General features: G+C 50.2%; 1 protein-coding gene across 1 annotated transcript in view; it reads right to left on the bottom strand.

Moving 5' to 3' along the window:
* The window catches only part of FNDC1 (fibronectin type III domain containing 1), a gene marked incomplete at its 5' end in the record, with an annotated part of 70,862 nt that overhangs the window by 21,220 nt on the left and 27,747 nt on the right, over positions 1-21,895 (bottom strand). Inside the window, 10 exons of the mRNA XM_080665576.1 lie at positions 1,994-2,449; positions 3,341-3,452; positions 5,589-5,689; positions 7,555-9,834; positions 11,204-11,392; positions 14,385-14,492; positions 15,211-15,398; positions 17,451-17,568; positions 19,048-19,146; positions 20,455-20,661. Of these exons, the coding sequence (XP_080521702.1) occupies positions 1,994-2,449; positions 3,341-3,452; positions 5,589-5,689; positions 7,555-9,834; positions 11,204-11,392; positions 14,385-14,492; positions 15,211-15,398; positions 17,451-17,568; positions 19,048-19,146; positions 20,455-20,661 (3,858 nt within the window). The remainder of the gene's footprint in view (positions 1-1,993; positions 2,450-3,340; positions 3,453-5,588; positions 5,690-7,554; positions 9,835-11,203; positions 11,393-14,384; positions 14,493-15,210; positions 15,399-17,450; positions 17,569-19,047; positions 19,147-20,454; positions 20,662-21,895) is intronic.

The following is a 21,895-nucleotide window of genomic DNA, read 5'->3' on the forward strand; positions in this document are numbered from 1 at the left end:
TATAATATGTTGTAACCTTGTTTAGAGATGATGCACTTTCCCCTTACATTTAATTTTTTCCCACGGCTTTGCATTTATTTGTGCTTATTTTGAAAATGCTGCCTCGAGGCACGTTATTACTGACACTTGAGTATCAGGGAGTCAGAAGAAGGGGCATGGATGCAGGAAAGGATATACGGACCGGGGTGGGCAAAAGTAGATGTACAGTTGTAACACAAATAAATAATACCGAAGTTAATAATAAAAGAATAAACTGTGTTTTGTGTACTCACAATTGTAAACCTACTTTTGCCCACCCTGTATATGTCATGATTTGCAAAGAAAAGGAGAAACAACAGGCCAAGAAAAATATCCACTTTCATGCCAAGCAAGAGGCCAAAAATACAAAATAAACGAGGGACCATCAATAAAGCCCGTATAAAAGCAACAAAAGAAAATTCAAAATATTGCTAATGGCAATGAAAGCAAAATCCAAAGTAGTCACTCTTCTGCTTGCAACTAATTATTAAATAAACACTCTAATTCAGGCGTCCTCAAACTATGGCCCGCGGGCCACATGCGGCCCGCCGAGGACATGTATCCGGCCCGCCGGGTGCTGCTGCCTGTCCTGCTTAGCAGCCGACTCGTTCCGGGCCCACAGTGCGCATAGGAATTTGTTCATAGTTGTTTTTTTTAAACTATAGTCCGGCCCTCCAATGGTCTGAGGGACAGTGAACTGGCCCCCTGTTTAAAAAGTTTGAGGACCCCTGCTCTAATTACAGTTCACATTTAAAAAAATAAGACGCTAATGCAGGTAGACGAGGTCAAGGAACGTACATAATATGCTGGTACCAGGAATCCGAAGGTGAGTCTAACTCGCATTCACTGGGCAAATGGACATGAGGTCACCTTCTGATGCTCCTCTTCCTCGGATGCTTCCTGTTCTTGGGGGTGAGCTTTTTAGGTGGGAAGTAGTCCGGGTTATTTGGAACTTGTTCGGGCAAAGACTGACTTCAAACAGAACGCCCACCTCGGGTACGGCACTCACGTTGACACTGACTGGAGCCTGGCATGGTCAGCGATGCCGTGTGAGAATTCCAGGTCTGCGAACGATGGCTGAAATGAAGGTCTTCACTCTGCAGTAGCTTAAAAAGACATAAGCTTTGCAGGCGACACGCACTTCCCCTCTCCCTGCGGGAAGGAAGAGGACTTGGCCTCCTCCAGGCCTGCTGCAGCGCGGTGACCTCATCCCAAGTGGCAGAGATGACGGCGTCTCAGCTCCACGCGCCCTGACCCAGTGGGTCCCGGCTCCGTTGTCAGGAGGAAGACACGCACGGGCAGGGGACGGCCCCAGTGGGTGTCGCAAAGCAGGGAGCTGGTGTAGCCCCCTCCCCAGTGGAAGCCCCTCCTGCTGATCCAAGCGTTCCCCTGCCAAACGTGCTGGGGAAACCACTTTCCCCGGAAACGCACAAGGAGACTGAGAAATGGTCCGAATGGTCCAACAGTAAGACAGTCATTTAACCTGGGTTAAATCACATAGCTAATCACAGAACCATATGCATATAGGTTACACAGCTCTATCTACCTGTGCGCCCACCTGTCCATCCATCTCTCCATCCATCTTTCTATCTAACAAATACTAACCTACTGACACGCAGGGGACACACTTTGGAAATGCTAGTCCAAACTAATAATGCCCCACGTTTTAGCTAATTTTTTGACTTGGGCTGTGGAAAGGGCTGCCAGATAAACACAGGATGCCCAGTTACACTTGAATTTTAGGTAAATAACAAGTAATTTATATTGTGAGCATGTCCTGTGCAACATCTTTATTTGCTGCATTTGACAACCCTGGCTGTGGCACAGAGCTGTTGAACAAACCTTGTAGGATTAGAAACACCCTAGTTCCTGTCCCACCCCGGGCCCCCGCCCTCCCCGCCCTGCAGCCTGTGGGACCCTCCGCTGACAGGCAGTGAGGCAGAGGCGTGGGCCTCTGTTAGGTGAAGACGGTTACCTTCCTCGGGGACGCACTCCGGGGCCCCACGGGAGCCTGTGATCAGGTTGCCGTCTTCGTCGTGCCGCTCCAGGGTCCCAGGGGGACAGGTGGGGACGGGCGTGGTGGGCTCGGGGGTGGTGGTGGTTCGGGTGGTGGTGGTTGGGCGCAGGGTGGTGGTGGTGCGGCGGGTGGTGGTGGTGGTGGTGCGGCGGGTGGTGGTGGTGGTGGTGCGGCGGGTGGTGGTCCTGGGCCGCAGGGTTGCCGTGGTGGGCCGAGGGGTAGTAGTGGGTCTCTCGGTGGTGGTGGTGGTGGTGGGGGCCCGGGTGGTTGTCTTGACGACCTCCAAGCCCACCAGAGGCTTCCCTCCAAGACTCAAAATGGGCTTATCCTGGGCACTGGCCAGGGGTTTGCCATGTCGCCCCTGCCCGAAGAGGGGGAGCCCGTCAGGGCTCACCACGGGGGTCCCTCCCAGATCTGAAACAAGATCAAATACAGTCTGTGCAACGAGGGGACACAATCAGAGGAAGTAGAAAGCAAGTGGAAATGTCTCCTGAAAGCTTGTTATTCTTGTATTTTAATCAATAAAAAGGCAAAGGAAGGGTAATTGAAAGGCTATTCTCTGAGGCAGACATGCCTGCCGCTACCCAGACATCCCCGGGCTCCCATCTTGCCCATTACTCTGTGCTACTTCATCTAAACTAATAACAGTCCTCCACTTGCCCCGTCACCCCGTACAACGCTTAGTCTTTAGTGAGGAGAGCGGTTCTCTCCTCTCCCATCCCTGCACCCGAGGAGGAAAAGTGCTCCTTGGGACCCGGGGTGGCAAATGCTTTCTGTAACCAACCAGAGAGGAAGCACTTCAAGTTTTCCGGGCCAGACACTGCCTGTTGGGACCACTCAGCTCTGCCCTGCAGGGGACAAAGGCCACAGGCAGTGCACAGACGAGTGCTCCTATGTCCCATGAGCCCCTGTGCGTGAACACTGAAGTGTGAATGTCATGTAATTTCCACATGTCACAAATATTATCCTTCTTTGATTATTTTTGCAATCATTAAAAAATGTGAAAACTCTTCTGAGCTCACAGGCCGTACAAAAGCAGGCAGCAGGCAGGGTTTGGCCAATGGGTCGGAGTTGGCTGACTCCCGCTCGAGGCTGCCAATTTCCAGAACCAAGTTGAGTGCCACCTTTTCTGAGAGGGTGGATTCCACTGGAAATGTTGCTGACAGTTATATCCGGGGAAAGGCACGTGGCCAAAGGTCACTAGACCAGGGGCACCCATTAAAAACCAGGGCGAGGAGGAAGAGAAGTTGTTATTCCACAGCTAAGCCAGGACACTTTTGTTCCTTAAGAACCATTCTCACTTACCCACAATGGTTCGACCGTCTCCTCCTAGTTTAACCCGAAGAGGATTGCCATGTGAATCTTGGAGGTACCTTCCTTCTGCATTCAATACTAACCCGCGATCAAGATCCACCACCTAAATCCATGACACAGATTAAAGACTATATTGGACATTCAAAATGGTCACATTCATCCAACTGCAGGAATATATGCATGAAGCTTCCACAGAAGTGAGTAGGAAACATTATTTTTGTCAGCATCCTTCATAAGGTTGAATGAAAAGAAAGTGTAAAACAACTGTAGTTCCTATTATAATTGCTTACCCATGCAGCATGTAAATTACTTTGTTTCTAGAATATACAAAATATGTACAAACTGCCACTTAGTATGATGTATGTACTGCTGAAAAGTAGGACACTACCTAAGCGTCCACTGTTGGAGGGCAGAGATTAAAGACGTTATGGCATATCCATATAGTGGAAGACCATGCAGCCAGTGAAAAGGATTGAAAATTTCTACATATATGGGCATATCCTGATATAAATTCAGATTACAGGGATGATTATTTTTCAAAAATAAAAATATAGTCATTTGTGTCTATAAACTTAAAACTGCAGTGAAAATAATCTAGAAGGCTACATCCCCAACCACTCACAGTGATGATCCTTGAAAAGGGATTTGGAATGGCTTATTATATTTTTCATGTATTTCTGAACTGTTTCAACCTCTTGCAATGAACATGCATTGCTAATATATTAAAAACATGATATGCTTCTACTTTACTGTTAATGTGAAAAATCAAGGTTACTATAACAAAAACAACTTATATTGGAATTGACCAATATAGTATGTATGCAAAAAGCTAATAACCTAAGGAATTATAAAACTTGAAAAAAAGGTATTGCTATCTCTATTAAGGAACAAACTTATGCTCCACACTAGTGGTTCTCAAAGTATGATCCCAGGCCAGCAGACTCAGTGTCACCTGGGAACTTGTCAGATATGCAAATTAGCTGGCCATATCTGAGACCATATTTGGTAAATCCCCAGGGATTCTGACACTAAAGTTTGAGAACCACGACTGTGCATGATCAGACCAGTGAAGGAGCCCCTGTGAGCAGGCCACTTTGTTGGGTCCTGACTCAGTAATTAAAATAAGGTTCATTGATATAAACCCTACTTTTGAAATCTACCCATACAGTTCAATTCAAAATTGTTTACATGACATTTGCTTTAATATGTATTTCTTCCTAGAATATATATCAGTTCCTTTGAGAAATGAGATCTATCTTTAAATAACCTGTACTGAACATTTCATGAAGTCCAATATGTTTTCCTAAACCTTATTGCTATAAACGGGAAGTGTTGACTGGGAATTCCGCCACGAATATTTTTTTGATTCTTTGAAAAAATATTTCAAATCTCTGAATATTATAAAGTGTTCTTCCCGCCGAAACCGGTTTGGCTCAGTGGATAGAGCGTCGGCCTGCGGACTGCAGGGTCCCAGGTTCGATTCCGGTCAAGGGCATGTACCTGGGTTGCGGGCACATCCCCAGTAGGGGGCGTGCAGGAGGCAGCTGATCGATGTCTCTCTCTCATCGATGTTTCTAACTTTCTATCCCTCTCTCTTCCTCTCTGTAAAAAATCAATAAAATATATTTTAAAAAAAATAAATAAAAAATAAAGTGTTCTTCCCATTACCCTCAAGCCACCTAAAATCCGTAAACATTTATCTTAAACCTAAAGAAGTTAGTCATTTAACTTAAATGTACAAAAAATACTGATACCTGTTTGTTGTTTTAGACAAACAACAATTATTGGAGGATTCAAAAGGTGATCTGGTTAAAATTGCCTGTTTGATTCAGGGTTTTCTTGTTCATTTATTTTCACTCTGATTCCTTTTGACAAAGGGTTTGAGACAATTTGCAGGAAATATGTGTACTTAACTAAACAAAAAACAAACTGGGAAAACAGAAGTTCATTTGAGAGGCTGTGCCTCGAGTTCTCGGTCACGGCTGTGGTTAGCCAGACCTTTGTCTGAGTGCGCTGGCCTCATCTTATTAGCCATGAGAAGAAAACTAGTTACTCGGGACAATCACAGATCTCTCTGGTCGCTGGAAGAATGCCTATCGTGCAGCATATTGACAGATGAGTGGTGAAAACCAGAGAAAAAGAGGGAAAAGACTGCTCCATTATTGTTACACAACGCCCACCATTTTTCTCTTCCCAACAGCATGAGAACAACTGAGATGTGTAAAGAAGTTCACCCTACCCACTTTGTTCCTTGAGGGCCATTGATAATTCTGTGTCCGCTCGGTTCTCCATTACTGCCAGGCACTGCTCTCCCCTCTACGCTGGGCCTGCCATTATAACCTGCCCGGGAAACAATGACAGAACCTGGTCAACGCCACATGCCTACAGAGTTGGCTTCCTGCCAATCTATAAGCGGTAACATCATTTCAAACAGAAACAGGAACAGGACTTTAAACCAACAGCTCATGTCCATGAGATAATGATAGTCTTAACTGTGACTTCTACATGACAAATTCGAACGTCCAGAGCACAGCAAAGTCACGGCTTTCTGACTGTATGGGAGGAATGGGAGTGTTCAGCATAAGTAAATGATCCAGATGAGACTCAAGGCCGTGGTCGCTGTAGCTCTATTTTAACCAGTTGGAAGTTGGAGGGAGGGAGGGTTGGAGAAAACTGTCTCTGAAAGGTTAGCTGCTGTCCTGCTCTCCTCAGCAGGCTCACTCAGCACTAGTCCTGCCTGACTCAGTCCCCCCGGCCAAGCGCCAAGTACAAACGCACGGGCTGACTCAGCTGCTGAGCTCTGCCGGCCGCTTGGGAAGTACCTGCTCGGAGAGGAAGTACAAGGTCCCGCTAGCAGCCCTCTCGGTTGCTGTGTCCACCTATTCCTGTCTCCTGCCCTTCCTCTCTCCTGCCGTTTCTCAGCCGCAGTTCCCCTCGGCTCTGCTGGGAGCACTCTGGGGTCCAGCCCCCCCACGCCGTCAGGGGCTTGGGCTCCCTGACAAGGACTTGCAGGTCAGAGACTTCCTTCTCTTGCGCAAATGGTTAATGAAAATGAAACATTTACCGAGTACTTTGTACAAGGGCACGTGAGTTTTGTTTGTTACCAGGGTCTCGGGCTGGCTTAAGACAGTCCATTTTAACGGAACCTGACGTCAATGGGAGGCACGTGTTCCGTCTTTCCATTGAGCTAAACTAACAATACCTCGTCCAGATGAACAAATACCAATAGTTCACTCAGAGCTGCTCTGTCCAGCCCTGATTCCACGCAAGGGGAGTGCCAGGGGCCACTTAACTGGCTGCAGACTTGGGAAATACTTTACTTCGGTCCTGCCCTGGGGTCCCTGTAGACTCCAGTTCACAGTTCACAGCTGCCTACCTTCGTCCTCGGTGTAAGTCACACCCCCGTCTGTTCCAACTCTAGGTGACAATTGTCTTGAACATGTATTTCCTACCAGTTTTAAACAGCACCCACTGAGTGCAACGTCTACCAGCCGTGGGCAAACTACGGCCCGCGGGCTGGATCGGCTGTTCTATCCGGTTCTCTTGCTCTCCCCTCCGCTCCTTTACTTTGAATTTATATTAGTTCACACAAACACTCCATCCATGCTTTTGTTCCGGCCCTCCGGTCCAGTTTAAGAACCCATTGTGGCCCTCGAGTCAAGAAGTTTGCCCACCCCTGGAAGCAGTTCACGGCCAAGACATCTGAGTTTGCCCCGAGTGTTCCGTTGAGAGCTTTGTATGCAGAATCAACAAGAACACGACCCAGGCACACAGGAAGTACATTTCGCACTGACTCCTTAAATGGACGGGGGCCGGAAACAGCTCAAAGTAGCCCCAGTGCAGGAACCTGATTTGGGATCATGCTTTTCCCGGTGAAGAGCATGTGCTAAGGAGGTCAGGGGCGAGCGGGGCGGTGCAGCGGCCAGGGCTGTGGGAGTCCGTGCGGGGTTAGGACTGCCGCTCGGCCTCCTGGCTGTCTGACCTGGGCCAGCCGCACGGACCCCGCAGCCCCAGCCGCCTCATCGGGAAGCCAGGAGAAAACCTGAAAACCCTACGAGGAGGGCAAGAGGGTGACATCCCGTCACCTCTGCAAAGCCGCTCACGGGTGCCTGAGCATGGCAGGTGCCGGAGAACACAGAAGCTCTCCGGGAATGGCTACGAACGGCCCTGAAAAGCACCCCGGGGGAAGAGAAAAAACCAAGTACCTTGTCTGAACGAGGGTCTGGCGGGCGCGCGGGAGAAAGGGTTCCGGAACCGGGCGTTCATCATGCGCTGCCGCAGGGACAGCATGGGCGTGGTGGAGGAGTAGGCGGGAGGGGCGCGCGTCGTGTACCGGGGCCGGGCCGGGGTGCCCACGGGGGCGCTGGCCGTGCTGGGGCTGCGAGGGGGGTGTCTGGGCGGGAGGTGTGAGGCTCTGGGGGCGCTGCCTGGAGAAGGAGGGCGCTGCATGGGCGTGGGGCTCCCATCCCGGGGGGAGCTCCCTCGCGGGGGAGCAGGCATGCTGGCGGGGTCTGTCTCCGCGCTGCTCCTGTCTGCGTAGTTGCTGCCCCTGGGGACGGAGGAGGGGGGCCACTTTGAAACAGAGGAGGACAGCGAGTCCTCGTCCTTCCCTCCTTTCAGAAACCACGTGTCTTCCTCCTCCTCCTCCTCCTCCTCCTCGGCCGAAACGGACTGCGGAGACTTAGCGGTCCGGGCCTCGTTCTTGGAGGCCCCGTCCTTCTCCCCCGCCGCCTGGTGCCCTGCGCGCCCCGGGACCCTGGTGCGGGCGTGGGCGTGGGGGTGGCCAGACCTCGGGGGGGCGCCTGCGGGTCTGCGGGGGTGACCGTCGCCTGCGCTTCCCGCTGGGGCCTCCACCTGGCGGTGCTTGGGCAGGGCCGGGGCGGCGTCCTTGGCCCGGGCCGCATGTGCCCTCACACCTTGGGTCTCCGCGCCTTTGCTGTCCTCGTGGTTCCCGCCATAGTTGCTCTCGGAATCCTCGGGGACGGACGACTGGCTGCCTCTGGACCCATAACCGTAAGGGTCCACGTGGGGACGCCCCGCCTGGGGGGACGCGGGCTTCCTTCTGGGGACGCTGGACCCGGGGTGGAGCTGGGACTGCGCAGCGGGCAGCCGAGCGGGGGAACTCCCCTCGGCCCCCGAATCCGCGCTCTGCGCCTTCGGGAACAGAGGTTTGTCCTGAAGGTGCGCAGCGGCCCAGGTCCCGGCGGCCTTGGGGTTCTCTGCCAGGGGGTCCCTCGGCTGCAGGCCCATCCCTCGCGGGGGGCCTCGTCTCAGGTGGTCGCCACCCCGGGAGGCGGGCTGCCTGGAGGAGGAGGGGGCGTGGCCCTGCACCGCCGTGGCCGGAAGTGGCTCCTCGTCTTCCGCTTCGCTCTCCGAGCCCGGCCCGAGGTCAGGAGCGGGGTGAGCGTTCCCCCGCACATGCACTTGGGGGGTCCCGGTGGGCGCCGGGGAGCTGGAGGGCTGGAATCGGGGTCCTCGGCCGTAGCCAAACCTGCTGGGGTGCCTGCCATGGGCGGCAAAGGCCTTGCTTCTGGGCCAACTGCCGTGTCCCGGGGCAGCGGGCCCCGCAGGCGGCCGGGTCCGGAGCGTCTGGGCGGTGGCCTCCGCCGGCCTCCCCGCACCGTCTGCGTCACCGTCACCGTCACCGTCCACCCTCCGCGGGGCCTGTGTCCTGGGAGCCAGACGCCAAGAGGCCGGTGAGGACTTGGTGGGCCGCAGCCGGGATGCTCCCCCATGGGGTGCAGAAGGCCTCGCACTGTCCTCCCCAGCCTCCGAGTGGGGCGCCCTCCGCGCTGGCAGCGCCGGCTTCGCGCCCTGGGGCGCCGGGCCTCGGGCGCGCGTGCTGGCCGCGGAGTGGCGGGGCCATAGGGCTGGCCGGCCGGGCGCGCTCTTGGGCCGCAGGGGCTCGGAGGCGGCGGCTTTGAGGTCCAGGGAGCCCGTGGCCGTGGCCGGCTCGCCCTCCTCTCCGTCCAGCGAGTCGTTGTCAGCGGAGCTGGGCGGCGGGTTGGCGGGGCGGCGAGAGCTGCCTGCGGTGGGCGTGTGGGGGGCCCACGGGGATGCCCCTCGCGGGTGGGAGGGCGGCGAGGAGCCGGGTTTGTCCACACCTTCGTGTCGGGGCAGCACTGGCGCTCGGACTCTCCCCGGAGTCCGTCCAGCAAGGCCCGGGTGGACGGGTCTGCCTGGCGGCCTGGGCTGGCGCCTCTGGTCCTGGGTCTCGGAGGGCGAGGTCGGGGGGTCCCTTTGGGGGTCCAGTTCCTCCGCATCCGTGAGCTCTGCCGACTGGGGTTTCCTGGGCACCCCACCGTGGGCCAGTATTTTGTTCTTCAAGTCAGGAGGGTTCTTGGCATGCCGGCCTTGGGGAGCAACGGGCACATGGGAGTGCTTGGAGGGCGCGGCCCCGGGAGGAGGGGAGGGCTGCGAGGTGTCCTGCTCCCAGCGGTCCATCGCGCCTGTTTTCTGCCGGGCGTCGGCCTCGCTGGTCCTGGCTGGAATAGATGGGAAAGAATTTGCCATCAGAGACGAAATTCAAAAGCTTTGCGACACCAAGCGGGTGTTAAAGATGGCAGTGGAGGCGTTTCAGATCGGAAATTTTAACCGACAACTTCTCATTCTTCAGAACATCGGACCCTTTTCTCAATTACAGCAATGGCTTTGAAAGCCCTCTTTTGCTTTAAGCCGTAGATACAGCTCTAAACAGTATGTGTGAGAATGGTTAGTCACAGTTAGGTTAGTCACAGATTAGTGTTTGAAGGAATTCTCAAATGAGTACTTTGGAGTCATCCATTGGTTTTGCAAAAGCAAGCTCTTACATAGGACTTCTGTGATAAAACGAATTCTCAGTATGTTACAAATGCGCCATAGCCCTTCTTGACAATTCAGGCAAGGGATTTATAGAAACCTGTTATAAAATGTTCAATGATCTCTACCTTAAAGGCGTGGGGATGTGTTGCAGGCCTGGGAAGTGACTTGAGCGAGCAACAAATTTGTAATCTTTGAGCATTACAAAGAGTTCCCTATTCCCCCTAGCATGTCCTTACTTGCTTTCTCCTTCTCTATTGAAATCTCTTCAGTAATAAATACATTTGTAATTCCAAAATAGAGCCAAAAATAAAAAGACTCCTGAGGTAGGCAGAACAGTAGGTGTACCCCATGATTTACCCTTTCTTGAGAGCAGAACTGAATGAGCAAAGGGATGCTGTCGGGGCAGGGAATCTGTATAGCAAAGGGGAATGCAGCCGGGAGCAAACATCTATTTCATTTCCTTCCAAGACAGACTTTGTGACTTGGGGGTGCCCTGGGGATCCTCACAGCACATCACGGAGGAGAGAACCGCCAATATGATGTGAATGGGGGAGGCAGAAAGGAGTGACCATCCAGAACCAGTCCGCTCCATTTCTGGGTTTCATTAACTTGCTTGGTTCTGATCCCGATCAGATAAACAAGGAACTGAAGTTCTTCTGAGTCAAGCTGCACTCCCAAGTAACGGAATACAAGCTACGCATTTCAAATGCTATTTGGAAATTGAAGAGAGCTGACAACTAAGAATGCCACAGTACACTTGTAAAAATGTTCTTTCCTGTCATCATAACCCAAGTTACACAGTGACATAAGATTAATCACAAAACTCATACTCTCGTGTTTGTGTAATATCGTAAGAGTGACTAATGTTATTAGCAATCAATAACATTTTAGTCTTTGGGGTGACTGCTTTCTAAAGGGACTATCAAATGTTCCATAAATCACTGTGCAAACTCAGCCTAAAAAATATCATGAAAACCCAGGCAAGAGCCATGATTCATAAAGAATGTAACCCATGAAACAAAAAGAGGGGAGCGTCACACACGCAATGCTTACTTGTTGGCATAGCGACGATGAAGGCTTTGGAGTGAGGCCCCGTTCCTCTCCGGTTGGCCGCCCGGATTTTGAACAGATAGCGCTCCCCGGGCTGCAGACCGTCCACGAGGGCAGACGTGGTCTCTCCCGGGAAGGTGAGGGACTTGGCTCCGAAGGGCTTGAGCGCGGGGGCGTATGAGAGAATGTACTCTGAAATGATTTGGCAGACGGTTGGAAGGAGGACAATGAAAACAGTGTTGTGTCCCGAAGACGAACTGTAGGGGCAGGATGGACTAGAGCTCCAGTCCATCCTGCCCCTACGGTCCATTCACCTAGTGATGCATCACTAAGTGAATGGACCGGAGGGCCAGGATGGACGAGAGCGCGCATCACTAAATGAATGGACCATAGGGCCAGGATGGACTGGAGCGCATCACTAGGTGAATGGACCGGAGGGCCAGGATGGACTGGAGCGCATCACTGGGTGAATGGACCGGAGGGCCAGGATGGACTGGAGCGCATCACTAGGTGAATGGACCGTAGGGGCAGGGTGGACTGGAGCACACATCACTAAATGAATGGACCACAGGGCCAGGATGAACTGTAGCTCATCACTACGTGAATGGACCGGAGGGGCAGGGTGGACTGGAGCGCATCACTGGGTGAATGGACCGTAGGGGCAGGATGGACTGGAGCGCGCATCGCTGGGTGAATGGACCAGCAAGCTCGCCAGTTCAAGTCAGCATAAAGGCACGGGGAAGGGGTACTGTTAGCCCGGGTGCGGGACAGACTACCAGTTAATGAGCTGGCGTTGCCTATTCTCAGGACATTCAGCATAGGGAACTCTAGAGACCAGTCTCCATACAGTTTACCAAAGACATTTATGTCGTGTTTGGGGTTTTTTCCATCGGTGTTCTATGCTAATTAACTATGACAGAATTATATCCTGAATGGAAGAAGCCGTGGGAAAAGAAATGACAGCTGCTAGGAACTGGTTCTGAATAGCTGCTGACATCTCCAAGAGTTCCCGAAGTCAATTCAATGGGCAAGTCTGGTTTAGTTTAAGCCAATTAAATTTCATATTTGGAATATAATTTCACTTTTGTAGGGATTATAAAAGCTCTCAATCTATGCAGACAAGGATAGTTCACAGTATTTAAAACTGTAAGGAAAAGTTGCTAAGTAATAGATTTATGCATTGTCTAATGTTTCTATCTTTAATTGGCTATATCTATAAACATTTAATGCCCTTGATTGGACATCATAGCAAATTCAGTCCAAGGATCTCATATATCTCTATGCTTATATGGAAATACTGTCCCATACGGAAGCCATGTTTTAAAGCACAATATTCACCCTCAACTAAAAACTGTCCTGCCTGTTTCCTCCCAATGAACTCAAGATTTACAAAACTTATCAAATTAATATGACTGGGAGCTAACAAAAAACTGAATTACAGAAAAACCAAGCAGTTGTCATACTTCCAATGGAGGCATGGAAAAGCTTTTTCTTTTACCGACGAGCTAATCTTTAAAAAGTGTTTTTTAAAGCATTTGTAGGAAAAAAATAAGTGTTCTTGTTGAAAATGAATAAACTGGTCATTTGTAGTGGTCAAAAGTCAAAATTAAAAGAATGCCTGTCTATGAAAATTGGTACTTCAGGTATTTTTATGGATTCACTTCATTTGGAAACAAGTTAACCGTGTCAAATTATATTCTATTGTGTTTTATATTTCTCAGACATAAAGAATGTCCTGGTATAATTTTGAATTTTCAGTCCCATCACCACACCTTTATGAAGACCTGTGCGTTCTTTTGGACATAACTCAGCAGCTGCTACTATTTCTGATAATACTGAATTGACCACCGGGAGCTTCTTTCACCAAAGAGGGGGAAGTATAAACCAGGACGTGGGAGAGGGAGCGAAAATAAAAGCGGCATGGTAACAATGTCCCTAAAGGAGCAATGATGGATGTTTTCATAACGAAAAAGGGTCGTCAGCCCAAAACCGTCCTTACTCACTTCCCAGCATTACCACAGTACTTAGTCCAGAAGGAGCCAATGTTCAGATTTTTATAAAAAGAACTATTTAAAAGGGCCAACTAAACATTTCTTCTCTTCATTTGTTTCTAATTTATTCCACTAGAGAAGAAATGAGTAAGAATAGTACAATATTTTCTCCTTAAAAAAAAACAGAAAGTGGGAAAGCCTTAAGTTTAGAAAAGACTATCTCATGTTACCTTCCTTCTATTGTCCCATGAAAAGGTCCTTACAGGTCAACAAAGATAACGTACAGTTGTATACACAAGAGAACAAGTCATTTATTTAAATTAAGAAATAAGGAAGATCAGTGGTCATTTTCTGGATTTCTTTAAGCTTACACAAACTTTTCATAGTTTCTGGACACGAAGTTTCATAGTTTCTGAAGACTTAAATTTGTCTTCCAAGATTGTGTAACAATAAAAAGTACCCTTAGGGTACATTTGTATAAGTGATGTCAAGGGAAAAGTTCAGTACGCCCCTTCACAATATCTCCTACAGACTTCTGGAAGGTTCTTAGATGTTTTTACATTGGAAAGAAAAGATTTGTGCTTTTATTGAGTTTTCTCAACAGACATTTTTGAATTTATTAATATTTTATCCTATTTGTAAATCTACAGAATTGTTATTTTAAGTCATATTTTCCTCAACTCCCCCAAAGTAATTAATTTTAAAAGCTGACCAATAGGAAAAATTTTTTTTGCATTTGATTTTATTACTTGAGTTCTCAATCCCATTAAAACGATATTTGGTCCATTCAAGACACTCATGAGCCCATGGGGTTCCTGCTCACTCCCACTTTCTGGATCTTACTGCATAATGAAAAGACCCGAAACATGAAAAACAAGGGTCATCGGTGTGGGTAAAGGTTAGGATGTTACTCCCATACCATCAGAAACAGAAAACACCCTTCTGATAGCGGTACCCAGGTCCTTGCGTACACAGAAGGTGGGAGTCATCCCCGTGACTCCCTGGATCTCCCCGACAAGGAAAACCCCCACGTGGAAATCCTCGTCTGCTGAGTTAGCACCGCGCAGACGTGTTGCTTCCCGTTCCTAGGGCAGCCACCCGGCCTGTGGCTAGACCCGGTGCTTGGGGTCAGGGCAGCGTCCGGGGGACTTGGCTCCCTGTGCACCTGGGGCCCTCAGCAGCCGGGTGCCTACCTTTCACTCGGCCCTCAGTCTCAGGCAGTGCGTCCCACGCTACAGTGACAGCTGTGGCTTTGCCATGGACCGGCCAGACTCTCAAGTTCTCCGGAGCCGTAGTAGGAGCTGCAAAAGGAAGGTCAAGGGTCCAAGGTTGGAAAACGCCCTCGTGCATCCTCTAAAGTAAACGGCACGCGGTCCTCACGTGTTTAGTGCAGAGCCGCCTGTTCGCTTCTATCGTAATGACAGGAAAGTCTACATTTGCTCTCGTGTGACAGGGCGATTTCTGAGTTCCACCAACTCAGAGAGTGAGCTTACAGCTAGCGAAATGCTTTTCGGAATTCGGGATGTCTCTCATTGCTCGATATTGAAATATTCCAAGAAGATTAAAATGAAGGTTTTTATAAAATAAAGGCACAGTTTAAAAAGATGTCATTATAACTTTGGATCCAGAACAAAATTCTCGCTCGTTCCTCTGGCCCCAGACTCAAATACTGCCTCGGCCTCAGGAAAGACATCTCCCCGCACTGCAGGGCCACGGACGGCTCCCGCGAGCACGCGTGCAGCAGTGGGTCCCTGCTCCACACCGGGATGTACGGTGCTGCCCGTGGCAGGAAAACAAGCTCCTGGGAACAGCCAGCGAAGGAGGGGACATGGACCCAAGGAAATAGTTCCTCAGCTTCTCAGTGTTCATATGTACACACACCGCCAAGATCTAGGGTCAGTTTCACTTTTTAAAATGCCCCTGCTGGCCTTTATCACTGCCGGCTTCTTAAAGTGTCTTTGAATCTTATTTTAGGGGTATTCCCAAATGGACAATCCAAAAGCCATTTTCGATACAGACCGGATTCCGGAGTCCTTTGGAAGACGGAGGTGCTCCACTTGCCGTCTCTGTCCCCCTGTGACATGCGGACTGCGAATTCATACATGGTGTCTGGGAGCAGGCCCTCGATCAGCACGCGCCGGTGGGAGACCTGCCTGTAGTCCCACCGGGCCAGTTCCCCCTTTTCTCGGTAGCGCACCGTGTACTGCCTGTAAGGAGACATAGGCAGCAGTGCACCGGGGCCAGTTCTCCGCCACGGAGCACCGGACTCCGTGGTGCTCTTCCTTCCCCGGAAACGATGACTTTGCGAGGGAAACGGAAATCAGAGAGCACAAAGACCTACCCTTTGGACTATGTTTTGGGCTCAAAGGTGTCTAAAGCAGACAGGGAACATGACTTTTCACGACTGGAAACTCATACTGCTCAAAAGCTGAAGCAGAGATGCAGAAGGGTGGGGGCGGGGGAGAAGGAGGTGGCTTTGATGAGGCACGTGCCTTATCAGGGGTGTGTGTGCACACGTGTGCGCGTGTTTGTGCACGTGTGCAGTGTGGAGAGGGCAAGGTGAGAATCAGACCTGGCCCAAGGTAGCTTGGCTTTCCAGAAAAGAAAGACAAAAAGGCTCGTTTCGTGCCAAATCAGGCATGTCTCCTCGAGGTGAAGGGGGAGGCAGCATGGGGTCTTGAGTAAACTTACTACCATGAGCAGGAACAGCGGTGTGTCACAGACAGAGCAGGCTGAGGAGCTGATAAACAGACCTCGCGTGTGAGGTTGTCATGGAGAGAAACACGTGTGAGCGAGCACCCCCAGTCCCAGAAGGAAGGCCTGCTCGGCGCTGGGCGCTGCCACCCAGAGGTCTTTGCGGACACTGTGCAGTAGGAAGCACTGGGTGCGTGAAAGGTGCTGGTCATGATGACAGTCACTAAGGCAGGATAACACTTCCGGTGCAGACAGCACACCAGTGAACACGGGAAAACTCAGCCCTCTTTGCTCTCATCACGATGCTGGACATAGAGCCCCCGGGAGCCAGGAGCCGTTCACGTTGAGGAGGCCAAGGGCAGGGAGCGTCGCTATGAACCGCGAGAGAGTCCTATGAACCTCGGAGGTCTTTACAGGAAGCAGGTGTCTTTTTTCACTAGCCGGCAGACAGAAGCTCTAGCTCAATCAGATAACAGCATATGCAGTATGTTGCATCTATTTCTCAGCAGCGTGTCTCATTCGTTTTATAAAGTGCATCCACTTTTCCTGGATGCAGACAGGTTCAAAGATTAGTGCGTGATGACGCGCCTCCAAACCTGTGGCTGTCTCTTGGCTGTATAAACTATTAGTCACGTGACCCAGCAGCTTTTGGTGACTATTTTACTCCACCGCTGACTGGAACTGGCGTTCACCAGTGGCCTTTTAACACAAAAGCTCTTTGAACTTTATGGTTGGTTTTCTTCTATTGCTATTGCAAACTAATATAAAAATCAGACTAGCACCAGTCGTGGCTTGAGAAAAAATACATTCATCTGTTAGCACAGTGAGCCACACATCAGGCAGGGTGGTGCTTGGAGACGTCTAAAGAGCAACTGCCGGGCGCGAGCGTTAGAATGCCCACCTCTCTCATAAGACCCTTCCTGCTGCCACTCTTCACGGGTAACAGAAGGAAGGGTCAGGCTCCTTCTCAGATAGCCTGTAGCTTCTACACGTGAATAGATCATTAATGCCCGGCCGGTGTGGCTCAATGGTTGAGCATGGACCTATGAACCAGGTCACCGTTCAATTCCCAGCCAGGGCGCACATGCCCTGGTTGCGGGCTCGATCCCCAGTAGGGGGCGTGCAGGAGGCAGTCGATCAGTGATTCTCTCTCATCATTGATGTTTGTATCTCTCCCTCTCCCTCTCCCTCTTCCTCTCTGAAATCAATAAAAACATCTTTTTTTTCAAATAGAGAATTAATAAGGCACAGCAAAGCAAATGGGGGCAAAGAGAGAAATAGGACCTAGGACATTTGCAGACACAGGAGAAGGCGGAGAAGGCGAGATGTGAGGTCCTGCCCTGTGCATCACACACGAGGCCCTGGTAGCAGGTGGGCTGTGGGGAATGTGTGGCACGCTCAAGATGAGCTGCATTGCCACAGGACAGTCTATTGTCCAGTTTCAAAAAACACCAGCACTCAAATATGTCAGAAAATCAAATCCCTCAAGTACATGCATGTCTCTCTGGGGCCACAAAACCCACATCTCTCATACATAAAAGAAAGACAAAGAAGTCAGGAAGTACCTGGACGCAACAACTTTCTTCTGTTTCTCCACGACGGGGTCCACCCAGGCCACAAGCACAGACTGGGACGACATCACCCGGACACTGATGTCCTCAGGGACGTCCAGCTCATCCTCCTCTGAAATGACAGTGGGCGCGTGGGAAGGCTGTCCCGACAGTAGACTCCACCCTGGTTCCTCTGGCCCCCGAGTTTAGTTCACCCAGTGCAGTAAATTGCTCATGCGTGATGTAGATGAAATGAAGTGAACGGGAAGTTAAGCAATGATTTGATTGGTCACTGGAGAGAAACGTGAATCTCCACGCTTGCCCTTCTCAAGTGCAGTCTAAGACACGGGTAGTTCACTTGCAACTGCCCCACCCAATGGACATAAAGCACAAAAGGGCGGCTGTGCCTTGGTCAGAGGCACTCCCAGTAACTCAGTGTTGCCTCAACATACACTGTAAGTTTCCGGGAAATAATACAGTTTTTACAGGAAGCAAAACTTCAAGGGAAGAAAAGCTCAGGGAATCATTTCCTTGGCGATCGTGGCATGAAGCGAAAATTCTGGTGCCAACAACAGCATGAATCACAGGGGGCTCCGGGTCCTCACATTCCAGAGCGTGGGGTGCCAAGGCAAATGGACAGGTATATTCCGGTACAAAAGAGAATTCAGCCTGCGGTTTCCGAGAGAATACATCACAGACACAAGGCTTACAGTTCGGTTCAATCACTAACCAACGGAAACTCACAAGATGTCTTCAATTTTGCTTTTGAGTCTATTAGGTTTCTGGGGTGTTTGTTTGTTTGTTTGTTTGTTTTGTTCTGTTTTTTGTGGCTTTAACTACAAGTAGGAAAAGGTGGAAATATTTAGCCTGTTAGGAAACTGATATAGTGAATTCTTGGAGAGCAACAACTAATGACTAATAAAGGTGAAACATCCTGTATGTGGGCCTGCTGTTATACAATGTAAAAATTATCATAATATAACATTATGTTATATAATAACATATTGTGTAATATAAAATTACAATTAACAAGTGAGTTCATGAAAATAATTACGCTGTAGGTTACCTCTTTAAGTAAGGCCCAGGAACCAGAAAAGGTATATGTAATTTGTTATATATGAGTACTATAAAAAATTTCAGTGAACAAATGTGGAAAAAATAGATCAGGCTATCAGCACACCATCCCTACATCTTTTCTCACTCTTCTCACTGCCATTGTTACTCAAGTTTAGCTGAAATAAAGTTTCCCTGCATTCTTGCACACTACCCCATCCACTCCTCTCTCTCTGTTCACAGTCTGTCACCAGGGGATGTTTCCATGTGGATCACACTGTGCCCTTAAATGGAATAAATGTTTGGCTGCTCTTATGGCAAATCTATGGCACAGTAAAGACATTCAGAATATACAGAGAAATGTATTTCATCACAAGAATACCTTACCCTCTGAGTAGAAAAGAAACACACTTGTATCCAAAACGTGGCCAAGTCCGCCCTGCTGTTTCCTTTACCCTCAAGAAAATCCATGGAATTCGTCGCCTGGCCAGCATCATTTGGAAACAACACTGAATTCACACCGGACCATGGCTGACCGGATGCGTCCTTAGAAACATACCTGAAATCTTCCGTTTCGTTAGGGCGGCCCTGTAGACCGGCTGACTCTGGCCCCGGGAGTTCAGGGACTGCAGGGAGACCACGTACACCGACTCGGAGGCTGTGGACGAGGCGCAGGCAGTGAGGCTCTGCGGCTGGTTTCCCGGGACACATCCCTCTGTCCTCGGTCCCCTCCTCCACCCCTCCTCCCAGCTCATCTTTCTAGGGGATTCCCCCTTCTTCCAGGCAATTAAATAAGAGCCCAAGCATGGTAGGAACTAAACTCAAGAAGAACACTGTTATGGTGGGATATGTGGAGGTGATTTTCACCAGTTATTCCTGGAAAATGGGTTTCTATCTCATCAGCATCAAAGAAAGATGAACAAGGTTTTAAAAAGAATGGGATTACATACATGCCCACTTAAGTCCCCCAATTCCCTGTTATTTCTAAATAGAGACAAGGGGTGACTCTTTTAACTGTCATCAAACAGAAGGGAGAGGAGATGAGAGCAGCCACAGTGCCAGGTCAGCGCCTAGTGGAGGACTCACTTCAGATCCCTTAATGCCTTGGTACCACTGACAATGGAACATGCCAAGTCATCAAAGGAAGAACGCTGCCATTTATCTCCCGATCCAGGGACATGCCTACATAGCTAAGCCTGGAGGGCGGTGACCCAGCATGGATCGAGAACCACCAAGAGTCCAGCCAGAGTAGCTCGGCTGGTTAAGTATCATACTGTGCACCGAGAGGCTGCCGGTTCAATTCCCGGTCAGCACATGCCTGGGTTGCAGGTTCAATCGCCGGTCGGGGCGAGTACAGAAGACAGTCAATTGACGTGTCTCTCACATTGATGTCCAGGCCTGTCAGCCACTAAGGCCAGCAAAGGCCGGGCCTTGACCCAGCCTGGAATGATGCACAGACCTCTCCTGGTCATGGCAACTGTTCCCTCAGCTTCCACGGCCAGTGCTTCCTTCCCCCAATAAGGCTTTGCGAAGAGGGAGGACAGCAGGCCGATTGGCGGGCTTCATCAGCTGCCCCCACATTTCATCTCACGGGGACCCAAGGCCCAGTGTCCTAGGATCTCAGGCAAAGCTTCAGGAGCAAGACGGTGAAAGCAGAGCCAAGAGGCAAAAAGCATGAGCGCCCATCCCATGTCCGGGAAAAGGACCCAACTCCAGGGATTGTGCTGCAGGCCAGGAAGCAGCTGCCGGGCGAGCATGCAAAGGCGGCCGTGTCCTGTGCTGACTGCAGGTTAAAGGGACGGGGGCACAGGCAGAGGGCAGGACAGAGAACATAATTCTAAATAACCATAATACCTGGAGAATGAACGGTACAGCTGAGCTATGATGTCAGTCATGAACGAGCTTCTGAATACGAAGTGATGGGGAAGCTCATCGAATACTGAGCACCAGTTAACATCCAACTCACCCAGCTTTTTGATCTCATGCGTTCGCTCATCTCGTGCCAGTGGAACGTAATTCATCTTCCGGCCATTTTCCCCGTAGCCCAAAAGGAAACCCCGGGATCTGCGTGGACTCTTGGCTCCAGATAGGCGTGGCGCCTTCCATGCAACAGACAGCCGGTCATCTGAGGATCGGACTCGGACACGCAAGGGCTTGTTTGGCACTTCCTTTTCTTAAAGAAGACAGGACACAAACTATTAAACAGTATACCCTCGGAGTCCACTAGTGGGTACGCAAAGCCTGTCCAGAAACTGAGCCGCAACAATCACGCGGCTGGGTTTTAAACATCCATTTTGGTAAGCAGTTCCAGAAAGAACATTGTCCCCCCAAGGGCACCGACCCTGGGTGCACATGTTCCTCCCGTATTTCAGGCCGAGAGGCCTGAGGACGTCAAGTGGAAACATACCATGCGTGAGACGGCCATCCAGAAGTCTTGAGTGTTTTACAAATGTTCTTTTTCATCTACTTCCTTTGCCTCTTTAAGTCCAAAACTATATATTCTCTGGTGAGAGCTAGAGGTCAGATAACAATTCAGCAGGCACACAGGAGGTGCTGCTGACTGCCCTGCAGGAAGCCTTCTTGTTGTAAAGCTGGGAAGGGCTTTCCTGGCCTTTGTGGTGAATCACTCCGGCCTCCATAGTAACTGGCTTCTGGTTTTGATCTTAATTCTTCTGACATGTCTAATGTGCCCTCCAGACAAACCTGGGCCTGCCCCGCCATTGCTGCCATCTGTCTCCGCTGTTCCTTCTACATTTTGAGAAATCCTCTTGCTAAAATGATCAAGCTCAAGAAACACTCTCACTGTTAGCTTTCTCAAAGCAACACACTCTGGGGGCCAGTACTTAGTGGTTAAAGCTTTGCTCTTACATGGATGAAGAGCTGCTAAGTTTGGGAACAAGGGCCACAGACCATGTGACAACTACATTGGCCATTGCTGACAGTGGACCACATCCTAGTCATGTTTGGGGATCCCATTAGGCCAGTGAGAGAATCTCTAGTTATGTAAGCCAGGGACTTCCCCGGCATTCTTCCTCCACTATATACATTAACCCCATCATCAATGCTGCCTAATTGTATTAGACTGGAAAATTCCCAGGAGGCTAAGATAGAAGAACACAACCTAATGCCACGGGTTGGTATGAATTCCAGTGATGCAATAAGTAAATCAGTAGCCATTGGAGATGGCTCTTCCGAAAGCAGGACACCTGGTTCCAGTGTTCCGGATCTGCCAAGGGAACATCCATTTGCACATTAGCTGGAGTTACCTGGCCAGTCCCTGGGCATCCCGTTCCTGGAGCTCCTCAGAGCATGCCAGGGAGTGGTCCGGCAAACATTTCCCCACTGTACCAAGTAGGACTTGGTAAGGTTTTTGGTTTTGAGTCCAATCGTGCAGCCAATGGGCCACC

Source organism: Plecotus auritus (assembly GCF_963455305.1).
Source record: "Plecotus auritus genome assembly, chromosome: 4".
In the NCBI taxonomy this organism is placed as follows: Eukaryota; Metazoa; Chordata; class Mammalia; order Chiroptera; family Vespertilionidae; genus Plecotus; species Plecotus auritus.